At 37.8% G+C, this 19982-nt stretch overlaps 1 protein-coding gene across 6 annotated transcripts in view; it reads left to right on the top strand.

The window, feature by feature from the left end:
* The window catches only part of LOC140337582 (uncharacterized), a 186491-nt gene that overhangs the window by 138123 nt on the left and 28386 nt on the right, over window positions 1–19982 (top strand). For all 6 annotated transcript variants that reach the window (XM_072421296.1, XM_072421292.1, XM_072421293.1 and 3 more), the window contains 2 exons: window positions 18526–18591; window positions 19593–19692. In XM_072421296.1, the coding sequence (XP_072277397.1) occupies window positions 18526–18591; window positions 19593–19692 (166 nt within the window). The remainder of the gene's footprint in view (window positions 1–18525; window positions 18592–19592; window positions 19693–19982) is intronic.

The following is a 19982-nucleotide window of genomic DNA, read 5'->3' as shown; positions in this document are numbered from 1 at the left end:
TCCTTTTCGTTTCATGAACCTGAAGCACCAGTTGTGTCCTCCTTTGAATTCAGTAACTTTTTTTTCACCAGCAATTCTTCTTGCCTCATGCTGAACCATCTTTGTAGACACAAGAATTCCAATTGCCCTTTGCTCTTCAACCCATATCTTTAATTCCCTCTCCAAATCAGGCGATTTTGCTTACTTGCCTCTCATGGCCTTCTTCTTATGTGGCATCTTAAGTTAGGTCTCTTCTTCCCGTAGCCAGTCTCTTATTGTTTTCACAGTTGGAGAAGAACCAGATTTACGTTCAGCAGCACGATTTCCATTCACTTTTGCAAACTGGATAACTTTTAATTTGAATTCAGCACTGTATGCAAATCTTTTCTGAACCATGGCTTTATTACTTCCGTAGCGTGGGTGTGCTGCGTAGGCATCCGTAGCTGTATAACCTCAATAAAAAAAAAAATATATTGCGAAAACAACAACCGCGATACAACGTGAATTGCAAGTAAAAAAAAAATGTAAGACACACTCTATTTTTAGACTCCGCATTTTTCTAAACAAAGTGCGTCCTATTCATGGGAAAATACAGTATTGCACGTGTGTACCCAGCCTTAGAACTCATTATAGTAACAATTGTTTCCTAAGACTTGACAAAACCCCTACATAGAAGGTATTAATGATAATAGGCTCCTGGAAAAAGGTAACTGTTTCTTTACTTCACACAATGTACACATTTTATTGTTTTAATTTGTAAGGTAGAAAGTCCCTGGGTTTTTTCTATGTAATTATATTATTCATTTTACTGTTATAAACTCATGCAGCACATGTAACATTTAGAACAATAGTCACATTAGTTTGTTCTCACACATGTCAATAAAAGCTCCATCTTTAGCTGGATATTGCAGAAAAATCGGGGTTCATAGAGAGTAAGGGGGTAGCTATGTGTGACAGGGTAGCATGATATGATGGGTATAACATTTTATTGGGGGGGGGGTTGTGGACAAAAGTGTTTCCCACTGGCTCCCACATTTTCAGTTGGCAACTGCCCTCTGTTCCAGAGAAGGTAAGTGTCCAGCTATGTGTAACAGGCACCCCACCAGCCAGAGCGTCTCTTCCTAAACAGGGTTCCATGGTACGAGGAAGGGGTAACTGCAGCGCCACCTCACTGCCAGTCTGAACGCAGCCTTAAAGTTTGGTGAGCGGGCAAATTTATATTTGAGGCGCACATACACTTGGCAGTACCCTAATGCTCAATGCCATGGAGCGGGCCCCCAGGGGTCCCTAATATGCAAACTCTATTTGGGGACCCTGATCCAGAAATAGCCAATCACCACAATTTTTATTTTATATAGAAGGGTAGATAACCCTTTGTTTTGTTTTCCTTTTCCAAGTTTTTTAAAACCTAAAAAGGCAAAGCCCCTCCCATTCTGCCATTAGTGCCTCGTCGGTAAAGCCTGAATGTGAGAGCAAAGTCTCCTGGGATACGCATGTCATGAATCCCAGGAGGCCTTGAGAACAGGCATGCGCAGGAGGGACTTTTCTGTCATTGAAAGAAGAAAGATGGCGATCTCACACATGCACATTAATATCTGCATTTTTTCTTTTTTATAAATACAGCGGCATACGTGACAGGTCTGTGTAAGTAAAGGTGTCATCTTTGGTTTTCTTTTTTACTTTATTTCTACTTTAATGAGAACAGATCCTGGATTCGTGTTATGTTTAGGGGCTGAGATTACGTTCAGTAGCAGCTTTCGGGGTCCCCTGTGTACCCTGGAAATTTCACGTTTGTACAGTAATCAGTGTGGGAGATATGAAGGTTTATACATTGGGGATAATGACCGCAGCATGGACATGGATCTCATGCAGATGCTGCTGGTATAGGAAGGGTAGTATTATTTCACAGTGCAAAGTGGGCAGGGAGCAGCACAGCTGACCTCCGAGGTCTAAAGAACACGGCAAGCTCACACTGAAGATAGGAGATGCATGCGCAGACAGAGCAGAAACAGCTGATTGTGTGTGTACGATGAAATCACAATCAGGTGGTAGTACGCATTCCTAAAGTAGGATTTTCTCATTGGACAACGGAATGAACAATGTTCCTTCTCCCTTCTCTATTCAGTATTGCATGCGCGAAATACCTCCAAACTAGTAGGGGTGGAAGTCAACTCCTATCTGACTTCCTAACCTAACACCACATAGGCGTGCCTATGCATCATTATTCATGCAGCCCTCAGTTAATTCAATGCTGCCTAAAGCCTACCTATACTCACAAAATCAACTATGGCTTATGGATAACAAAAGCCCAAGTTATATTCATCTGAATACTTTTTTTTCAGTTTGCTTTGACCTTTAAAACATTGAAAACGAGTTCTGGCCACATCCCCACGTATCTCCATCGCCTAGGCTGTGAGGTGCAATCTGGGAAATGCCATCTCAGGTGGGAGTGTTTCCAATCCACTCCCACTGCCCTATTTATGCATATTTGTTTTACTTGCCTGGGACTCTGATGTCATTGGAGTGCAACTGCTCAGTTTGCAGCTGCTTCCTGCTTCTTTCAGCTTGTGAGCCCTGTGCAGGAGGGGGAGGGAGGGGGAGTGGGTGGAGAAGAAGGTCAGGAGAGGAAGAAAATGTAAACTTGCCAGTCACAAGCTGGCCACTTCTAAACACTTCATAAATCATTATATTTTTAATGGATACAAGCTGACCCAGCCAGTGCCACCAGGGAGGACTGACATTTTAGTGCAAGTAAGTGAGAATAGATTAATAATTGAAAGACTAGTTTTTGAGTTTAGTTCCTCTTTAACTCCTTTAGGGCGGACTGTTAGGCAGACCAGTTTGCCTCCTGAACAGGCTGCTGGCACTCCGCCTGCTCCACTATCCACCAACACTATCTGTAAGTACTATTGAGCCCATATGAAAATTTTTACTTGACTTACAATTTTTTACAATTGACTTATTTTCTCTCATATTCGTTTAATTTCTTAGTCACCACTTCCTCTTAACTTCCTGGACATTTAACCCTTGCATTACCACCAAACCTGGATATTTATCCGCTATACTACCAGCAAGCCCTTCACTAATTTATATATTCTGTAAGTATACATACTATTCTACTCTTACTTCCCTTCCTTGGCAAAATGTCCCCTAACATATACCTTCACTGTAGGATTTTTCGATATTGCCATTTAAAACTTTGATTTTCCCTATGGACCCAACCATACTGTGAGTAATATACAATATTAACTCAAACTATTATCACCAACCCAACCATACTGTGAGTAATATACAATATTAACTATTATCACCAACCCAGACCCCTATATTACTTCTTTACACACTATATTATAATTGCAGAATTATCCTCATTACAAGTTTGTCCTAAAAAACTATACTACAAGCATTTCAACAAAGTTGTACACAAACAATCTTACTGTAGGTATTTTTAGTTTCTTTTATATACCATTGAACCACCACTCTGTCAAAATAACTCCTTAATCCAATTTATGTATACTCTGTCTTTATTTAATTTTTAAACAAACAAGCTTTCAAACATATAAACAAAGAAATCACAAAAATAAATGTAACATCGCAAAAATATGTACGTATATTTATCTTTGCAGATACAGCAAGAAAAAAAAATAACACATATGAGATAACTACATTGCACATCATAAGTACCATAATATCCAGAGAAATTAATGGAAACAAGAGAGGAGAGAATGAAAAGACAGCAGAAAAAAAGAATGAGAAAAAAACAAAAGAAACTAAGGGGGTTGAAAATAGAAGAAGGAAATGGAGAGAGAAAGAAGAGAAAAAAGAGAGGAGGGAGGGAGGGAGGGGAGAGAGAAGGAAGAAAAAAAAATATCACCAGTCAGTAGTACACTTTTAATACAATTGCAATCATAACGTAGTAATACCAATGAAACCTCGCCTACGTAGAGTTATGTCTAGGAGAGCCTCCCTATGTGAGAGAAAATTTACAACATAATATTATTGTTCCCAGATGCTCTAAAGTGATCCCACATATCCCATGACATGTGGTCCTGAGAGCCCAATTCTTCCCAAAGTGTTTGTTGTTTTAAATAGGCAATGCCATCCATTTCTTTTATCCACTCTACCATAGTAGGAATGTCAGGGGAGCCCCAATGAGCCCCAGTAATGAAGTGGTGGAGAAGCCCTCTTTTAATGATTTTATTTGAACCTGATAGAATGGCCAACATAGTAATTTCAGGGCGCGGATCTAAATTCTCAGTTGTGATGGTGGTATAGATGTTAAAGATCTTCCTCCAAAGTATAGTGATTGGAGGGGAAGAGCTTCAAATATGAAGCATAGATCCAACAGAGTTCCCACATCTCCAACATGAAGGAGAGTAAGAAGGATCAAATCTATGGATATCTTGTGGAGATCTATACCACTTGCTCAAAATTTTAAAGCAACGCTCCTGATCTTTGGCAGATCTAGACAACCAGTGAACATAACAAAATGATTTCAATATTAGATCTAATTCTAAGTCATGTCCCAGTTCTTTTTCCCATTACCTGACAAAATAAGAAATACCCGGGCGAATTTCAGTTAATAAAATATTATAAATGGAGCTCACGCCATGGAGAACTCCTCAAAAGCACCTCAACAGGCGTAATAGAGTGAATAAAGTTCCTCAATTGAAAGTATGCTAACCAGGCCGATCCCCTTTGAGCTGGAGGTACTCGTATGTCTCAGAAAGATGGGGTTCGTCCATGGGTAAGTACCTGACTTTTTTTAGGGTGATCAGTGCTATTCCAACTCAAAAATATGGGCGTATGTAAAACAGGAGTCAAAGGGCCCGGTCTAGTGGAGAGAAGGCTTTGTTTAATCATATCATCCCATAAAGACCAAGTTTGGGTGACCGTAGGAGGTGTAAGTATCGATTGGGTTCTAGATTATGAAGTCACCCAGGGGGATGGTGGTAAATAATAGGATTCCATGTGTTCGTCAAGAAGAACCCAGGCCTAATGTTGTTTATTATGGGTCCAATCCACAATTCTATGAATAATAGCAGCCTTATAGTATAAATCAAAGTCAGGTATAGCCAAACGACCATTAGCTTTCTTTCTGGTGAGTATCTGTTAATTAATCCTAGTTTTCTGACCTCCTATAAAGGAATAAATCACCCGGTTTAGACTAGGTATAAAATAACGTGGGGGTGGGGCGGCAAGTGTATAGAAATAATAGAGGACTTTCTGTAGTATATCTATCTTAAACACATTATTCCTCCCCATCCATGATAATAAAAGATTTTTGGTATGACCTAAGTAAATTTTCTATGTTGGATAATAAGGGTTTGTAGTTAAAAGTCCTCATTATCACTCACCCCTAAATATTTATTGGCGTTATTTTGCCAGCGAAAAGGAAAATTTCTTATTTATGAGGACACTTGTGTCTCCAAAATAGAGGGTCTCCATTTTATCATAATTTACTTTGAAGTTGCTAAGTGCCCCAAACTTTTCCATCTCATGCATAATATTAGGGATGGATATGTGTGGAGAGGTGACATATAGTAACACATCATCTGCGAATACGGACAATTTGTAATGCTCCTCCCCTACTACAATACCTTTAATGTCAGGTTTTGTCTTATAGCAGTAGCAAGGTGTTCCATTACTAACACATATAACCATGGGGATAGAGGACATCCCTGGCTGGTGCAGTTGTGTATTACAAAGGGTGCTGATAATAAACCATTGGCTCGAACACGCGCTGAAGGCTTTGTATACAAGGCTTGGATTCTATCTAGCATAACAGGGCCCATGCCCAATTGGTCTAAAGTTTCCTGAAGGAATACCCAATTATTACGACTAAAGGCTTTTTCAGCATCTATTGATATGGGACAAATGGGAATCTTAGTTTTTGTAGCCTAATTAATAAGGGAGGTAGTTTTCAATACGTTATCACGGGTTTCCTGGCCAGTCACAAAGTCAGCTTGATCTAAATGTACCAATGAGGGCAAAAGAGGTTTCAGTCTATTAGCTAGAAGTTTTAAATAAATTCTAATGTCAATATTGGTGAACAAAATAGGCCTGAAACCTATGCATATATTGTGATCTGTGCTGGGTTTAGGTAAACCCGTGATATGTGCCTCTGGAGACACCCGTGTGAGGGAGAAATCGCAATAAACACTGATAACATAAATGGCAATAGGGCATCTTGAAATATTTTATAGAATCTCAGTGTAAACCCATCAGGTCTCAGACTTTTTCCGGGTACTAAAGAGGATATAAAATGTTTTACCTCTAATTCACTGAAGGGCGTATGCTCAACATATTTACGAACCTTAGATCTAAGGCGAACTGGGTCCATATCAGCAAATTTCCCTTTCAGACAATATAGGTCAGAGTAGAAGTCCTTAAAAGAGGACACAATCTCCAATGGATGGTAAGATAACTGGTTGGAATTTGTACATATACAGGGGATTGGAGTACCTTTCATTCTAGGATGTAATGCTCTTGACAATAATTTTCCAGGTTTATCCCCATGTTGGAAAAATAGAGGGCAGGCTTTGTTTTGCAACTTAAGAGAAATCTCGTCCGGTAGAGAACGTAATTGGGTCCTTTTCTGAGACAGGACCAATAGGGTATCCACAGTAGGGTTCTGTTTATGGGAGGACTCGAAGGGATGTAATGGCTTGAAGCAGATCTACTATAGATTTAAATTTAGAATTTTTAAGTCTGGAAGCAAATTGAATCAGATGACCACGTATAACACATTTAAGCGCTTCTCATTGGGTGGGTAGTGGCTTTGGGTCGTTGTGATAGTCGTCTATGAAATTATTATTATTTTATTATTATTATAACTATTATTTAATTGATTAGGAAGTTTCTTGGATCATGAAACTTTACTTGAGAGGTTCTATTGGAGAAAGAATCCATACATGGATCCATGACAAAATTTAAATCCCCTCGCAAAATGAGATGGTCTGATTTGAAACTCATAAGTTTATGCAAAATATCAATACCAAGAGTGGTTGGATCATGGTTCGGTAAATAAACTGTTGCCAATGTAAAGGGTTTTACCATATAAGGACACTTTCAAAAAGAGAAACCTTCCTTCTGGGTCTAGAAGTTGATACTGTATCTGGTAAGGAATCGATTTATGAAAACCGATAGAGACACCTCTACATTAGTACAGTGAATCCAGTGGAAAAAATAGCGATTACACATCTTTGGTACATATCCCTGACGGAAGTGTGTTTCCTGCACAAAAAGGATGCCCCCTTTCCGTTTATGCATCGCATATAATATCTGAGATCTTTTGCTGGGCACTTTGAGCTTTCCCAGATTGTAGGAGCAGAATGTCAGAGGGGCCATCAGCAAGGTAAGTCACTACTGAAATAAAAAATGAATTGTGCAATAAAGAGAGAAAGTAGAGAAAAAGTAAACAAGTAGGCAAGTTCGATAGAACCTTGCTTGGAGGGTTAACTAAAAAAAAATTCACGCAGACGGGTGTCTAAATATCTTACTACATGTAACATAGCATATAAATCCAACAATAACATGCAACATTAGAAAACCATTAACTTCCAAAACCAGGTTCCTGAGATAAATGCCTGTTGAACTAAAAAAGTGTAGTTAGAATCATCTAACATATAGAGTCATCCAGATCCTCATGTGGAGATGTTGGCCTTTCCACAGACCAGTCCCACTAGGATTCGCGAACATCACACATAATGTTGACATCCACCATCCGCTCATGATGTCATATAAAAGAATCCCACCAAAGCAGTCATAAAAAAAGACTTATCATAGTCAGGCCAGGAGGACATAGTAGAAGTCACTTGAGTATCCGATGGGAGAGGGAGAACCAAAGGTACTTGTAATTTAAGTCAACCACATTCTTGTATAGATAAGGTTGGGAACAATTACATGTCGTCAACCTCCTAATAATAATGTAAATTGATATAAACCACTCAATTTGTTTAATGTGCCTAAGCCCTTAATGTCTGAGTAGGGACAACTTAAGAGAAAATGTAAGGACGGAACAGTAGGCTACTTGCGGCACAGAAAAACTTTTAGGACTTGTATGAAATTAAAAAATCACTTTTATTAAATATACAAGAATTATAAAAACCATAAAAAATGGGAGTAACAGAGGTAAATACACTGTATACTTTAACAAAGTTTTTACAAACGTGTATCAGGAATCAAAGAGACAGAGAAGTTAGTTCTCTCCCGATCCCGACACGGGGATAATAGAGACCCTAAAATGATAACTAATGTAAGTATAGTTGTTTACAAGATAACCAGAAAGAATATATATGTTCAAGAAATATAAAGCATTATATATGCATATGTCCATACAGCAACTTTTGTAGCTTTTAAAAGGCGCTATAATAGTTAAAAAAAAAATTGTACTTACATTACAATATAGTGTTGATCGTATGTTCAATCAAAAATAAAAGCAAAATAGGTATATCAATAGTCAGATGTAGACCCCAATAAAGAAATATTGAGGTGCTCTACAGGAAAAAAGTTAGATGTGAGACAAAAATATACCCATTACCAAAGAAAGATAATAAAGCTTTGTTTCATCATGCTTACTTTTATGGGTTCAGACAGCGATGATTGTTGGGGGGCTCACTGTATCATGGGAAGATTCATTCTAACAATGACAAGGTGGATACCCTATTTATAACTGGAATTTTGGTAAGTAGGTAAAATTTCATCAATTCTTGTTACTTTCAAGATGTTGAAGAAAATATTTCTTATAAAAAGAGTTCAAGAAGGGTAGAATTTCACAATCAATATCAATGGAGGTCTGTAAATAAGTAATCATCCAAGATATAATTAAATTATAAATGGAGACATTTAAAATAGATAATAAACTGCCAACTGCAGCTGGGCTCAGCTTATAAAACCAATGCTGCCTGATGGGCATTAAAGTGGGCATGTTTTTCCACATCGCACATGCTCAGTATCTAGATATGTGCAAGAGGCTTGATAGAAGCAGCTTCCGTCCTTACTCCACGGAGGGTAGAGAGAGGGAGGGAGCGGAGGCGGAGTAGGCATCTCTGCAGTGAGAAAATATCAATGAAGGGAGAACTGAAAGATGGGGATTCAGTATGAGAAGGGGAAATCTAAGGCTTTCGTTCTCAAATGAATCTAATTAAAGAATGATTTTCTGTTAACAAATCTGGGCTGTTTTCACTCTTGATGTATTAGTAGGGCATGAAAATACATATAATTAGGTAAGAAGGGACTTTATATAGACAACAAGGGGAAAAAAGAGAAAGCGGGAGACACACAAAGAAAAGGAGGAGTGAAAAGGAGGTAGAGGGAAGTATTTCAGCAGTGTCCCAGAAAAAATTGGTGATATTCACATATACACATTATAACATTGGTGAATACAATAATATGGAGTAAAAATAGAGCATATTATAATGTACTAATTATGAATTATTATTGGCTATATTTAGAGGTGTAAGTATGGGTGTAATAATGTAAGGTAACCTTTAAAGTTACAAAAGTATTTGTTTACAAAAGTTGACAAATAATGTCCGTGAAATAAATAAAGAAACGTGAACATGGGATATACAACAAAAACATAAATAATTATACCAGGTCATATATAGTTATCCAATTTACATGGACATATCATCTGCTATCATATGCTTCTAAACAGGTTAGTCTATAAATCCAAACCATAAAGTTTTAAAATTAGGGGTTCCTAAGGTATGTATATTATGTATGAAACCTCCTGTCTCTATGCCCTCACCCACTTAAAAGATAAGAAAGGAAACCCCCTAAGGGATCTCTTCCCAAGCAGGTGGGCAAAGGGACCTAGACCCACGAGGGGAGTAGATTCCTAATGAGGGAGAGGAAAGATTAATAGATAATTAATAAGATAATTCCGCCGTTTGACCGTGAAAATTTCCGACGATTCTCCCGTCCCTTTGTAGGGCAATGACCGCATACAGGGAGGTTGGGATGTTGATATAAGTAATATGTAATGTATTGGTGTACTTTATGAATAATAGCTACAATGATTATAAATCAGATTACATAAATGGTTTGAAAGAAATTATTTCATTCAAACCAGGAGGGTTTGCGGCATTCAAAATATTGATCCACTTTGTTTCCAACCTAAGTAGTGCATTGTCAATGCCCCTCCCCCCCCCCCCCTCCAATGTTGGGGGATAGTTTCTCCAGAACTGAGAAGGAAATTGCATGATTGTCAAAATTATGGACATAGATATGTTTTCCCAGTGCTCTCTTAGTCTTACCGACTTGGACTTTCCACATATACAAAAAATGATATAAATAATGCCAGTAGATGAGCAGTCGATATAATGCCCCTGATTCATCAATAAAATCCGCGCTCGCTGGAAGCGCGAAAGTACGCGCGGCCAGCGTACACTCGCCTCCTCACTGCCTGCCGGATTCCTGCCTTCATAATAATGAGCAATAGGGGACGCGAATCTTTCCAATTAAGGCGATTAGATTTCAGCTGCGCGATTAAGGAGGATCTGTTAAGCGCAAACATTTTTTTTTAGGGCTATGGGTAATGTGTGTGCCATTAGAAAGAATGATTTTTTAGGGGAACAGTGACTTTTAATGCAGGCTCTCGCCAGTGTAAAGCTGCCGGAGATGCGCGGCCCCGGCCGCGATCTTTTTCAGTTGCTGAATAGCGCTACGGCGTACGATTTCGGATCGCGAATACGAATGCGCGAGCGATAATCCAATTCTGCTTGATGAATCAGGGGCATTGTCTGAGTGTATGTATCTGATTGTTGGGGAGATTAAAGGAGGCTTGTTCATTTAACCATGCACATTGAACGTTTCCCACACCTGTGGGTACCAGGGTTTTTTTTTCTTTGTCTAAAACAGGTTCTGAATAATGACTATGTACTATCTGATGTTTAAAGGATGATGATTTCTAATAGGTAATACTGGGGTGTTTGCTTAAGAACTTTGAGGTAGATGGATCACTTCCCAAAATGTGCCAGTGCTTTTTTAGTATCTTACTAAAATGTTTGTGGTGGTCATTAAATGTTGTAATAATCTCACAACATTGTCCTGATTCAGTTTTTTAGATGAAGTGAAAAGATTTTCTCTATTAGATAGTAAAGCTTTCTTGTAGGCTTGCTTTACAGCTTCTGGCTGTAACCTCTTTTGAGGAGTCTGTCTCTTAACCCTTTAGATTCTTTTTTGAAGTCTGCTAACTCTGAGCAGTTCCTCCTTAAGCGTAGATATTGTGATATTGGAATACTTTGTTTAAGGGGTAGCGGGTAAGCACTTTTCGTATGGAGAATTGTGTTCCCTGCAGTCTCCTTTCTAAAAAAGGTGGTGTCAATCAAGCCTCGTTCCGAAATGCAGGTATAGGTGTCTAAAAAGGGGACTTGTTGATTGTTATGAGTGATAGTAAAAAAGTCAAATAAATATTCAAGGGTCCTGTTCAAATCATAAGAATATAATCTATATATCGCTTCCATAGTAAGATGTTCGATTGGTATTTTTGGAAAGGGGGATCCCGAAACAGATTTTCTTCCCAATCGCCAAGATAGATAATGGCATAAGAAGGTGCACATCAGGAACCCATAGCTACCCCCTGCACCTGGAGGTAGTTATATTTGAAAATAAACGTGTTTCTCGTAAGGATGTATCTAAGTAGAATGAAGACATTGAATGGTGCATTGGCAGGGTAGAACTTATTGAGGGTGATTTCCATGATTTCTAACAATCACGCAATTTCCTTCTCAGTTCTGGAGAAACTATCCCCCAACATTAGAAGGGGGGGGGACATTGACAATGCACTTAGGTTGGAAACAAAGTGGATCAATATTTTGAATGCCACAAACCCTTCTGGTTTGAATGAAATGATTTCTTTCAAACCATTTATTTAATCTGATTTATAATCATTGTAGCTATTATTCATAAAGTGCACTAATACATGACATACTACTTATATCAACCTCCCTGTATGTGGTCTATGCCCTGGGAGGGACGGGAGGATCAACGGAAATTTCAGCGATCAAACGGCGGAATTATCCAGCTATAATCTTTCCTCTCCCCCATTAGAAATCTACTCCCCTCGTGGGTCTAAGTCCCTTGGCCCACGTGCTTGGGAAGGGACCCCTTAGGGAGTTTCCGTCTCTATCTTTTAGGTGGGTGAGGACATAGAGACGGGAGGTTTCATACATATTATACATACCTTAGGAACCCCTAATTTTAAAACTTTATGGTTTGGATTTATAGACTAACCTGTTTAGAAGCATATGATAGCAGATGATATATCCATGTAAATTGGATAACTATATATTACCTGGTATAATTATTTATGTTTTTGTTGTATATCCCATGTTCACGTTTCTTTATTTATTTCACGGACAATATTTGTCAAGTTTTGTAAACAATAACTTTTGTAACTTTAAAGGTTACCTTACATCATTGCACCTATGTTTACACCTCTAAATATAGGCAATATTAATTCATAATTAGTACATTATAATATACATCTCTATTTTGCTGCAAATCTTTGTATTCACTAATGTTATAATGTGTATATGTGAATGTCACCAATTCTTTCTGGGACACTGCTGGAATACTTCCCTCTTCCTCCTTTTCACTCCTCCTTTTCTTTGTGTGTCTCTCCCTTTCTCTGTTTTCCCCTTGTTGTCTGTATAAAGTCCCTTTTTACTTAACTATATGTATTTTCAGGCCCTACTAATACGTCAAGAGTGAAAACAGCCCAGATTTGTTAACAGAAAATCATTCTTTAATTAGATTCATGTGAAGAGGAAAGTCTTAGATCTCCCCTTCTTATACTGATTCCCTGTCTTTCAGTTCTCCCTTCATTGATATTTTCTCACTGCAGAGACGCTTACTACGCCTCTGCTCTCTCCCTCTCTCTACCCTCTGTGGAGTAAGGGCGGAAGCTGCTTCTATCAGGCCTCTTGCACATATCTAGATACTGAGCATGTGCGATGTGGAAAAACACACCCACTTTAATGCCCATCAAGCAGCATTGGTCTTATAAGCTGAGCCCAGCTGCAGTTGGCAGTTTATTAACTATTTTAAATGTCTACATTTATAATTAAACACTATCTTGGATGATTACTTATTTACAGACCTCCATTGATATTGATTGTGAAAGTCTACCCTTCTTGAACCCTTTTTTTAAGGAATATTTTCTTCATCAACCTTGTAAGTAACAAGAACTGATGAAATTTTACCTACTTATTTACCAAAATTCCAGTTACTATATAAATAGGTTATGCACCTTGTCATTGTTAGAATGAATCTTCCCATTATACATGAGTCAGTGAGCCCCCCAACAATTATCGCTGTCTGAACACATAAGTAAAAGTAAGCATGATGTAACAAAGCTTTATTATCCTTCTTTGGTAAGTTTCATATCTAACTTTTCTCTTGTAGAGCACCTCAATATTTCTTTATTTGGGTCTACATCTGACTATTGATTTGCATATATTGCTTTTATTCTTGATTGGGCATACTATCAACACTGTAATGTAATGTAAGTACAATTTTCTTTACTATTATAACGCCTTTTAAAAGCTACAAAAGTTGCTGTATGGACATATGTATCTATATAGCTTTATATTTCTTGAACATATATATTCTTTATGCTTACCTTTTAAACAACTACACTTACACTAGCTATCATTTTAGGGTCTCTAATACCCTCTGAAGAAGCCCACATGGGCGAAATGCGGCAGGTGAGACTCAACTTCTCTGTCTCTTTGACTCCTGATACACGTTTGTAAAAACTTTGTTAAAAGATACAGTGTATTTACCTCTGTTACTCCCATTTTTTTATGTTTTTTATAATTGTTGTGTATTTAATAAAAGTGATTTTTTAATTTCATACAATACCTAAAAGTTTTTCTGTGCCCCAGTAGCCTACTGTTCTGTTCTCACATTTTCACATTCTTGTATAACCAGGTTGATAACTAAATATATTCAACAAATTGCCATATGGTAATAGAGTATCTCTGATCATCATCCATTGACGGCTTGATTCCAGGCAGGAAGATCAATGGGTAGTAGATCCAGGGTAGAGATAATCTTGGGTAGATCAGTGATATCCTTAAACACAAGAAGTTGTCGTTGAGCTCTAATATGTAGCTGGAATGGGAACCCCCATCTGTAAGATAAATCCTGTGCTTTAGGTGCATCCAGTAAAGACTTTAGGGCCCTACGCATGGTAAGCGTGTGCGTGATAGATCTGGTAAGAAGGACAGTTGGGCCCCATCAAAATCCAGCACTTGTTTGCGGCGGGCAGCTACCATAATTTCTTCACGCACATGAAAATAATGCACTCGGCAAAGGATATCCCTTGGAGGCATGGAATCAGATGGTTTGGGCCCAATGTCAAATGTACTCTATCCAAAAGTATTTCAGTAGATACCAGGCGGTCTAGGAGTAAATTAAAAATCCCCTGAACAGAGGCCATCAGATCAGGTGTGGTGGTAGCCTCTGGTAGGCCACGGATCCTAATACTGTTCCGCCGATTGCGGTTTTCTAGATCATCTATAGAACAGAATGCCTGCTCTATTTTGCATGTATGATCTAATACATGTTCTTCCACTTTAGTAAGTCTAAGGGAGAAAGCAGTGTGATTGGTTTGGAGGGCAGATACTGCTGTTTGGGTAGAGCTCCGCCAATTCTTGTTTAAATGAGCTTTCCAAACGACATATACGTGACTCCAGGTCTGATCTTGTAGGCAAGGATTTAAAAAAGCCCAAATTTCTGTTATGGCAGCTGAAGGTGCAGGCCCACCTGATAAAATTGGTGCTGTGGAATCATTGGAGTCCTCCAAAGAGTGGTGGGAGGGCGGGGATGTAGCAGGACTGCATGGTGCATCCACTATATTGTCTCCTGTGGAAGCTGCTGCAGAGTGCTGTGAACTCTGGGAGAGAAACTCTCTGATGCCGCCACCCACAGTTCCCCCGGTTCTCTGGGTGATAGAAGAAGTATTCCCCTTCTTGGCAGTATGATGCTTAGGGGTTTTGGATATCACAGGAAAATAAGTGTGCCCTGCACGGAGCTCTGGAAGATGCGGCTCCATCCGGCCATACACAAGCCACGCCCCCCCAATCTAATTTAGAATTATTGAATGTTCAACTATCATACAGGATAGACGTGTACATCATCCAGCTTTAATACAATGAATAACCTACAGCAATCAACCTACAATTGTTCGCATTTGGGAACACACGAATATTCATCCTAATTTTTCCCAGCACCCCATAAGTAAGTCCAAATTGTTAGAAACCGTTTTTATTTACTTATTGTTTTAATTATATCAACTTTATTATAATGAAACTATGCTTGTATCACTTGTATATACATCTCTTATCTTAGATATCACAAAATTTCAATGTATTATACCTTAAAGATTATTGTAATTGCAACTATGTTACCATTAGTATATATCTTATGTCAAAATAGTGTACTATGTTATTAATTATATTTTCTTATACTGACTGTATATTTCTGTTATGTCATTATAGCCTTACAAACGCTTTTCGCCTTCTGGCTTCTTTAGGGGATGTTTGAGACTTAAGCTGCGTACACACTTCCAATTTTTATCGAGTGCTTCATCCTGTTCCACTGCGGTACTTCATCCTGTTTCTTCCAGCGGAGTTCTTCATCCTGTTCCACTGCGGTACTTCATCCTGTTTCTTCCAGCGGAGTTCTTCATCCTGTATCACTTCCTGTATCGTTCAAACGATCGCATCTATCGTGTGTACAATATCTGCGAACGATCGTGTCGTTATCTGTATGTACAGGATCCGTGCCGGATACGATCGTTCGCAGATATCGTGCAGGATCGTACATTTACCAACGATATTAATCGAAAGTATGTACGTAGCTTAAATGAAACACCCGATATGAGAGTACTACATACATCATTTGGGTACATTTGTGTCGGTCAACCTTATCTTATATCACTAGTTTTAATTTGAATAGTTGAAAAACCTGTGATGTAATCACATGATAAGTAAACTTACATAATGGTTTTATCACATAAAAAAACACTTATTTCTCTCTTTTATTATATATCTTACTAAGGCATTTGCAGTAGTTTAATAATACAATATATTAAATATAGTCTATCTTCTCCTCCCATCCCAGTCCTTCTGTTCACACATAATATATTATTATTAATAATAATATTAATATTAATATTATTAATATTTGGGAGATCAATATCTGCTTCAGTTACAACTCATAGACAGATGGTCCTATTTTCTACTCAAGCATACTTTGATATGGTGCAGAAAACCTAGCTGACTCAAAATCCTCAGGCTCCGCACCCCCTAAAGCAACAATGCAAACCCAAATCATACCATTTGCACCATTGTGCTTCACATTTGGTATAGGATATTCATCAAAAATGCTTTTTTTGATGTGCACCGAACATGCCTTCTTCAAGAAGAAGTTGTTTAAATGACCCCAATGTATTTTGCTACATTTGTGGTGAATATTCTCAGCAAAAACAGAACAGAAACATTACAGAACTTGTGAAACAAGCATATCTTGCATATTTGGGTATTAAAATGGGGGACCAAGTATTGGGCTCTCCATTTGGTATGCAAAACTTGTGTACTGTGTCTACGTCAGTGGAAAAATGGAAAACTGAAAAGTTTGAAATTGGGTGTACCTATGGTATGGCGAGAGCACAAAAATCATCATAATGATTATTTTTGTGCTGTGAATGTAAAAGGTTTCAACCGTTACAAGAAAAACAAGTGGCATTACCCAGATTTGGAATCAGCAAGACGATCTGTGCCGCATGATGCTGATGTTCCCATACCAGTGTTCAGTACACTCCCTGATATTCCTGTATCCGACATGAAGGATATAAAGGCTATGGAGTGTAATCTAGGATTTAGCAGTGGAAGTGAGTATGAAGGAAGTGTTTCATCAAACCAGCAGTTCTCCCAGGAAGAGCTCAATGATTTATTACGTGACCTAAGTCTGTCAAAACAAGCATCTGAACTTTTAGCATCCAGGCTAAAAGAAAAGAACTGTCTGAGACCAGAAGTTAAAATTACGGTTTTTAGAACAAGAGCGATGACACTCCTACCATATTTCATTGAAGATGGAGACTTTGTGTACTGTTCATCCCTGGACTTCTGGCCCATGTGGGATTACCAGAATACCAAGCAGAAGTCTAGCGGCTTTTCATAGACAGTTCCACTCAAAGTTTGTAATCTGTTTTACTGCATAATGGCAACTGCTATGCATCAATTCCAACTGGTCACTGAACAAAACTTAAGGAAGATTATGAAAATATCAAAATGGTCTTACAAAAGCTTTGCTATCATGAACACCAATGGTCCATATGTGTTGATGATGTGAACTTCCTACTTGGACAGCAAAGTGGATACACAAAGTACCTATGTTTCATCTGTTTGTGGTATAGTGGAGCAAAGCAGGCTCACTGATAAAAAAGTGACATGGCCTCCAAGGTAAAACATGAAAAATGGTGCAGTGAACATCATTACTGAGCCAATGGTTGACAAAGAAAAAATAATTTTCCCTCCACTACACATAAAATTAGGATTAATGAAGCAAATTGTTGGCGCTCTGAACAAGGACAGTGATTGCTTCAAATACATTTGTAGATTCTTCCCTGCATTGAGTACTGAAAAAATAAAAGCAGGAATCTTTGATAGACCCCAGATTTGAAAACTGATAAATGATTTAAATGTCACAAGTTATATGACTGATACTGAAGCTTCTGCCTGGCACAGCTATGTCATGGTTGTCAAGAACTTCTTGTGTAACCATAAAGCACAAAATTATGAAGAACTGGTACAAAACTTGTTCTTAAACTTTAAAAATTTGGGTGCTACAATGAGCATAAAGGTACACTATCTCCATAGCCATTTGCAAAAATTTCCTGAAAACCTTGGCGATTTTAGTGAGGAACAAGGGGAGAGGCTCCATCAAGATTTAAAGGTGATGGAAGAAAGGTATCGGGGCAGGGCATGGGATAGTAACATGATGGCAGACTACTACTGCTGGAGCCTTCAATGTGATTGATTAAGTATTTGAAAAATTTAATTTTGTACACATAGTTAAATGTTGCTTAATTTTCATTAGTTTTCTATAAGGTTAATAATTGAGGTCATTATTTTTTTTATTATTTCTATTATTTTAAAAAGTAGAGCCAATCTAGCAAAACCATACCATATTTGGAACCTGTGCATCAAACATAACCTAAAATGACTTTAATCTGTTTGGCAAGAAAATGTTTGTTGACCAGGTAATTTATAATATTTTCGAAATCTAGGTTTTCTGTAGTTTGTAGAAAAGAACATTTTTTACATTTTTTCAGGTTTTGGTAACTGAAATTTAAGAGTCATCTATGTTCCTGCTTACCATTGTAACACTGCAGGTTGTACCCTGGATTAAACTGCTTGTATTTTAGTAAGAAACTGCTGTTTTTAAACATTCAACTCTTTTGGGCCACTTTTATAGTATAGCAGTACCTGTGGATGAGTGAAAATTATTCCAGCTTATTTTCTTTCCTAGGACAAGGAGGATATGTCTACTGGAATTTATACAACAAAGTGGTTTTTGCAGTGCTTCTTAGACCGAGTAAGTGCAACGTTTTCCTTTCTGCATTTAAAAAAATTTTTGGACTTTTGATAAAACGTATAGGAGACTTATAGGTGAATTTACTGCAAGCTTAAAGGACTTACACTGTGCAGGAAAATACTTTTCTGGACCTGGGAACACAAGGCTATATTATTGTTTCTGAAGCCATACAGCCATACAGCATAAGTAGAAGGAGAAAAAACGAAACTCCACTTCTACTGTCTGGGGTTATAGATAGATAGGCTTGCTGAAAAAATGTTATAAAAAACTTCTTAGTACTATTCTTTTACAGTGGTTATATAGTTACAAGCAGTATGGTTGGATTCACACTTGTGTAATGTTTCTGAATGCACAGATATATGTACATTGGTCTGTACTACAGTCCTTTTTGAATGGCATCCCAAGCATATATACAGTAAACAAAAATGCACATGTACTATAGTACATATATATAGTACATAATAGTAGCTTACAGCACTGGTTGCATGAGCAGACAGCCACCAAGCAGCAGCGCTGACATATAGGAGGATGGGAACTGATGTATTCTTATACCTAGCTTCTTAGTTTGTCATGTAGTCGTTATTGGTGTGGACATTAACAATAAACATTTTAGAGTCCATATAAGAATATTTTAAGTATTTTAAAACTTTTCATAGCTATTGTCTGTTGCTTAACTACTATCCACTGCCTATTTAGCAATGTACCTTTTACTGAGGGCAGATAAACACTCCACTGCCTTACAGCATTGGTGTTTATTCGGCAAAAGAGGATAATTTAGATTGCTCGGTAATACCAATAGGTATACAGGATAACAGTCCTTCAAATTGCCCTATTTCAACTCTTTTCTCCTTATATATGGTTAGACTGTTACAATGTTCTAATGTCTGATGTTGGATATATTGTATACAGCCTCATATTTATTATATAATTTTATCAAGCAGGATAAATATATACCTATGCAAGCCATTATAAGCTCTGTTTTTTCTTGTCCATATTTCAAGACACCATTTACACTCACCCTGAGGCTGTGGGATATCTATATCTTGGAAGGCGAGCGGGTTCTGCCAGCCATGGCTTACACCATATTGAAGCTGCATAAAAGTAGGATATTTACATTTCTCAAATCTAGTGTTAAACAAAATAAAAAAGGGTTGAATGTCATGATTAATTTAGCTATACATTTTATTATCAGAATAATGGAAAGGAAGGAATGCAAATATATTTTCCTTTTTATATATATCTACTAGATTGTAAGCTCTTCGGGGCAGGGTCCTCTCCTCCTGTATCACTGTCTGTATTAGTCTGTCATTTGCAATCCCTATTTATTGTACAGCGCTGCGTAATATGTTGGCGCTATATAAATCCTGTTTATTAATAATAATAATAATAAT

Source organism: Pyxicephalus adspersus, chromosome 9, assembly GCF_032062135.1.
Source record: "Pyxicephalus adspersus chromosome 9, UCB_Pads_2.0, whole genome shotgun sequence".
In the NCBI taxonomy this organism is placed as follows: Eukaryota; Metazoa; Chordata; class Amphibia; order Anura; family Pyxicephalidae; genus Pyxicephalus; species Pyxicephalus adspersus.
The sequence above is the reverse complement of the archived record's forward strand: the minus strand, read 5'-3'. Positions and strand labels throughout refer to the sequence as shown.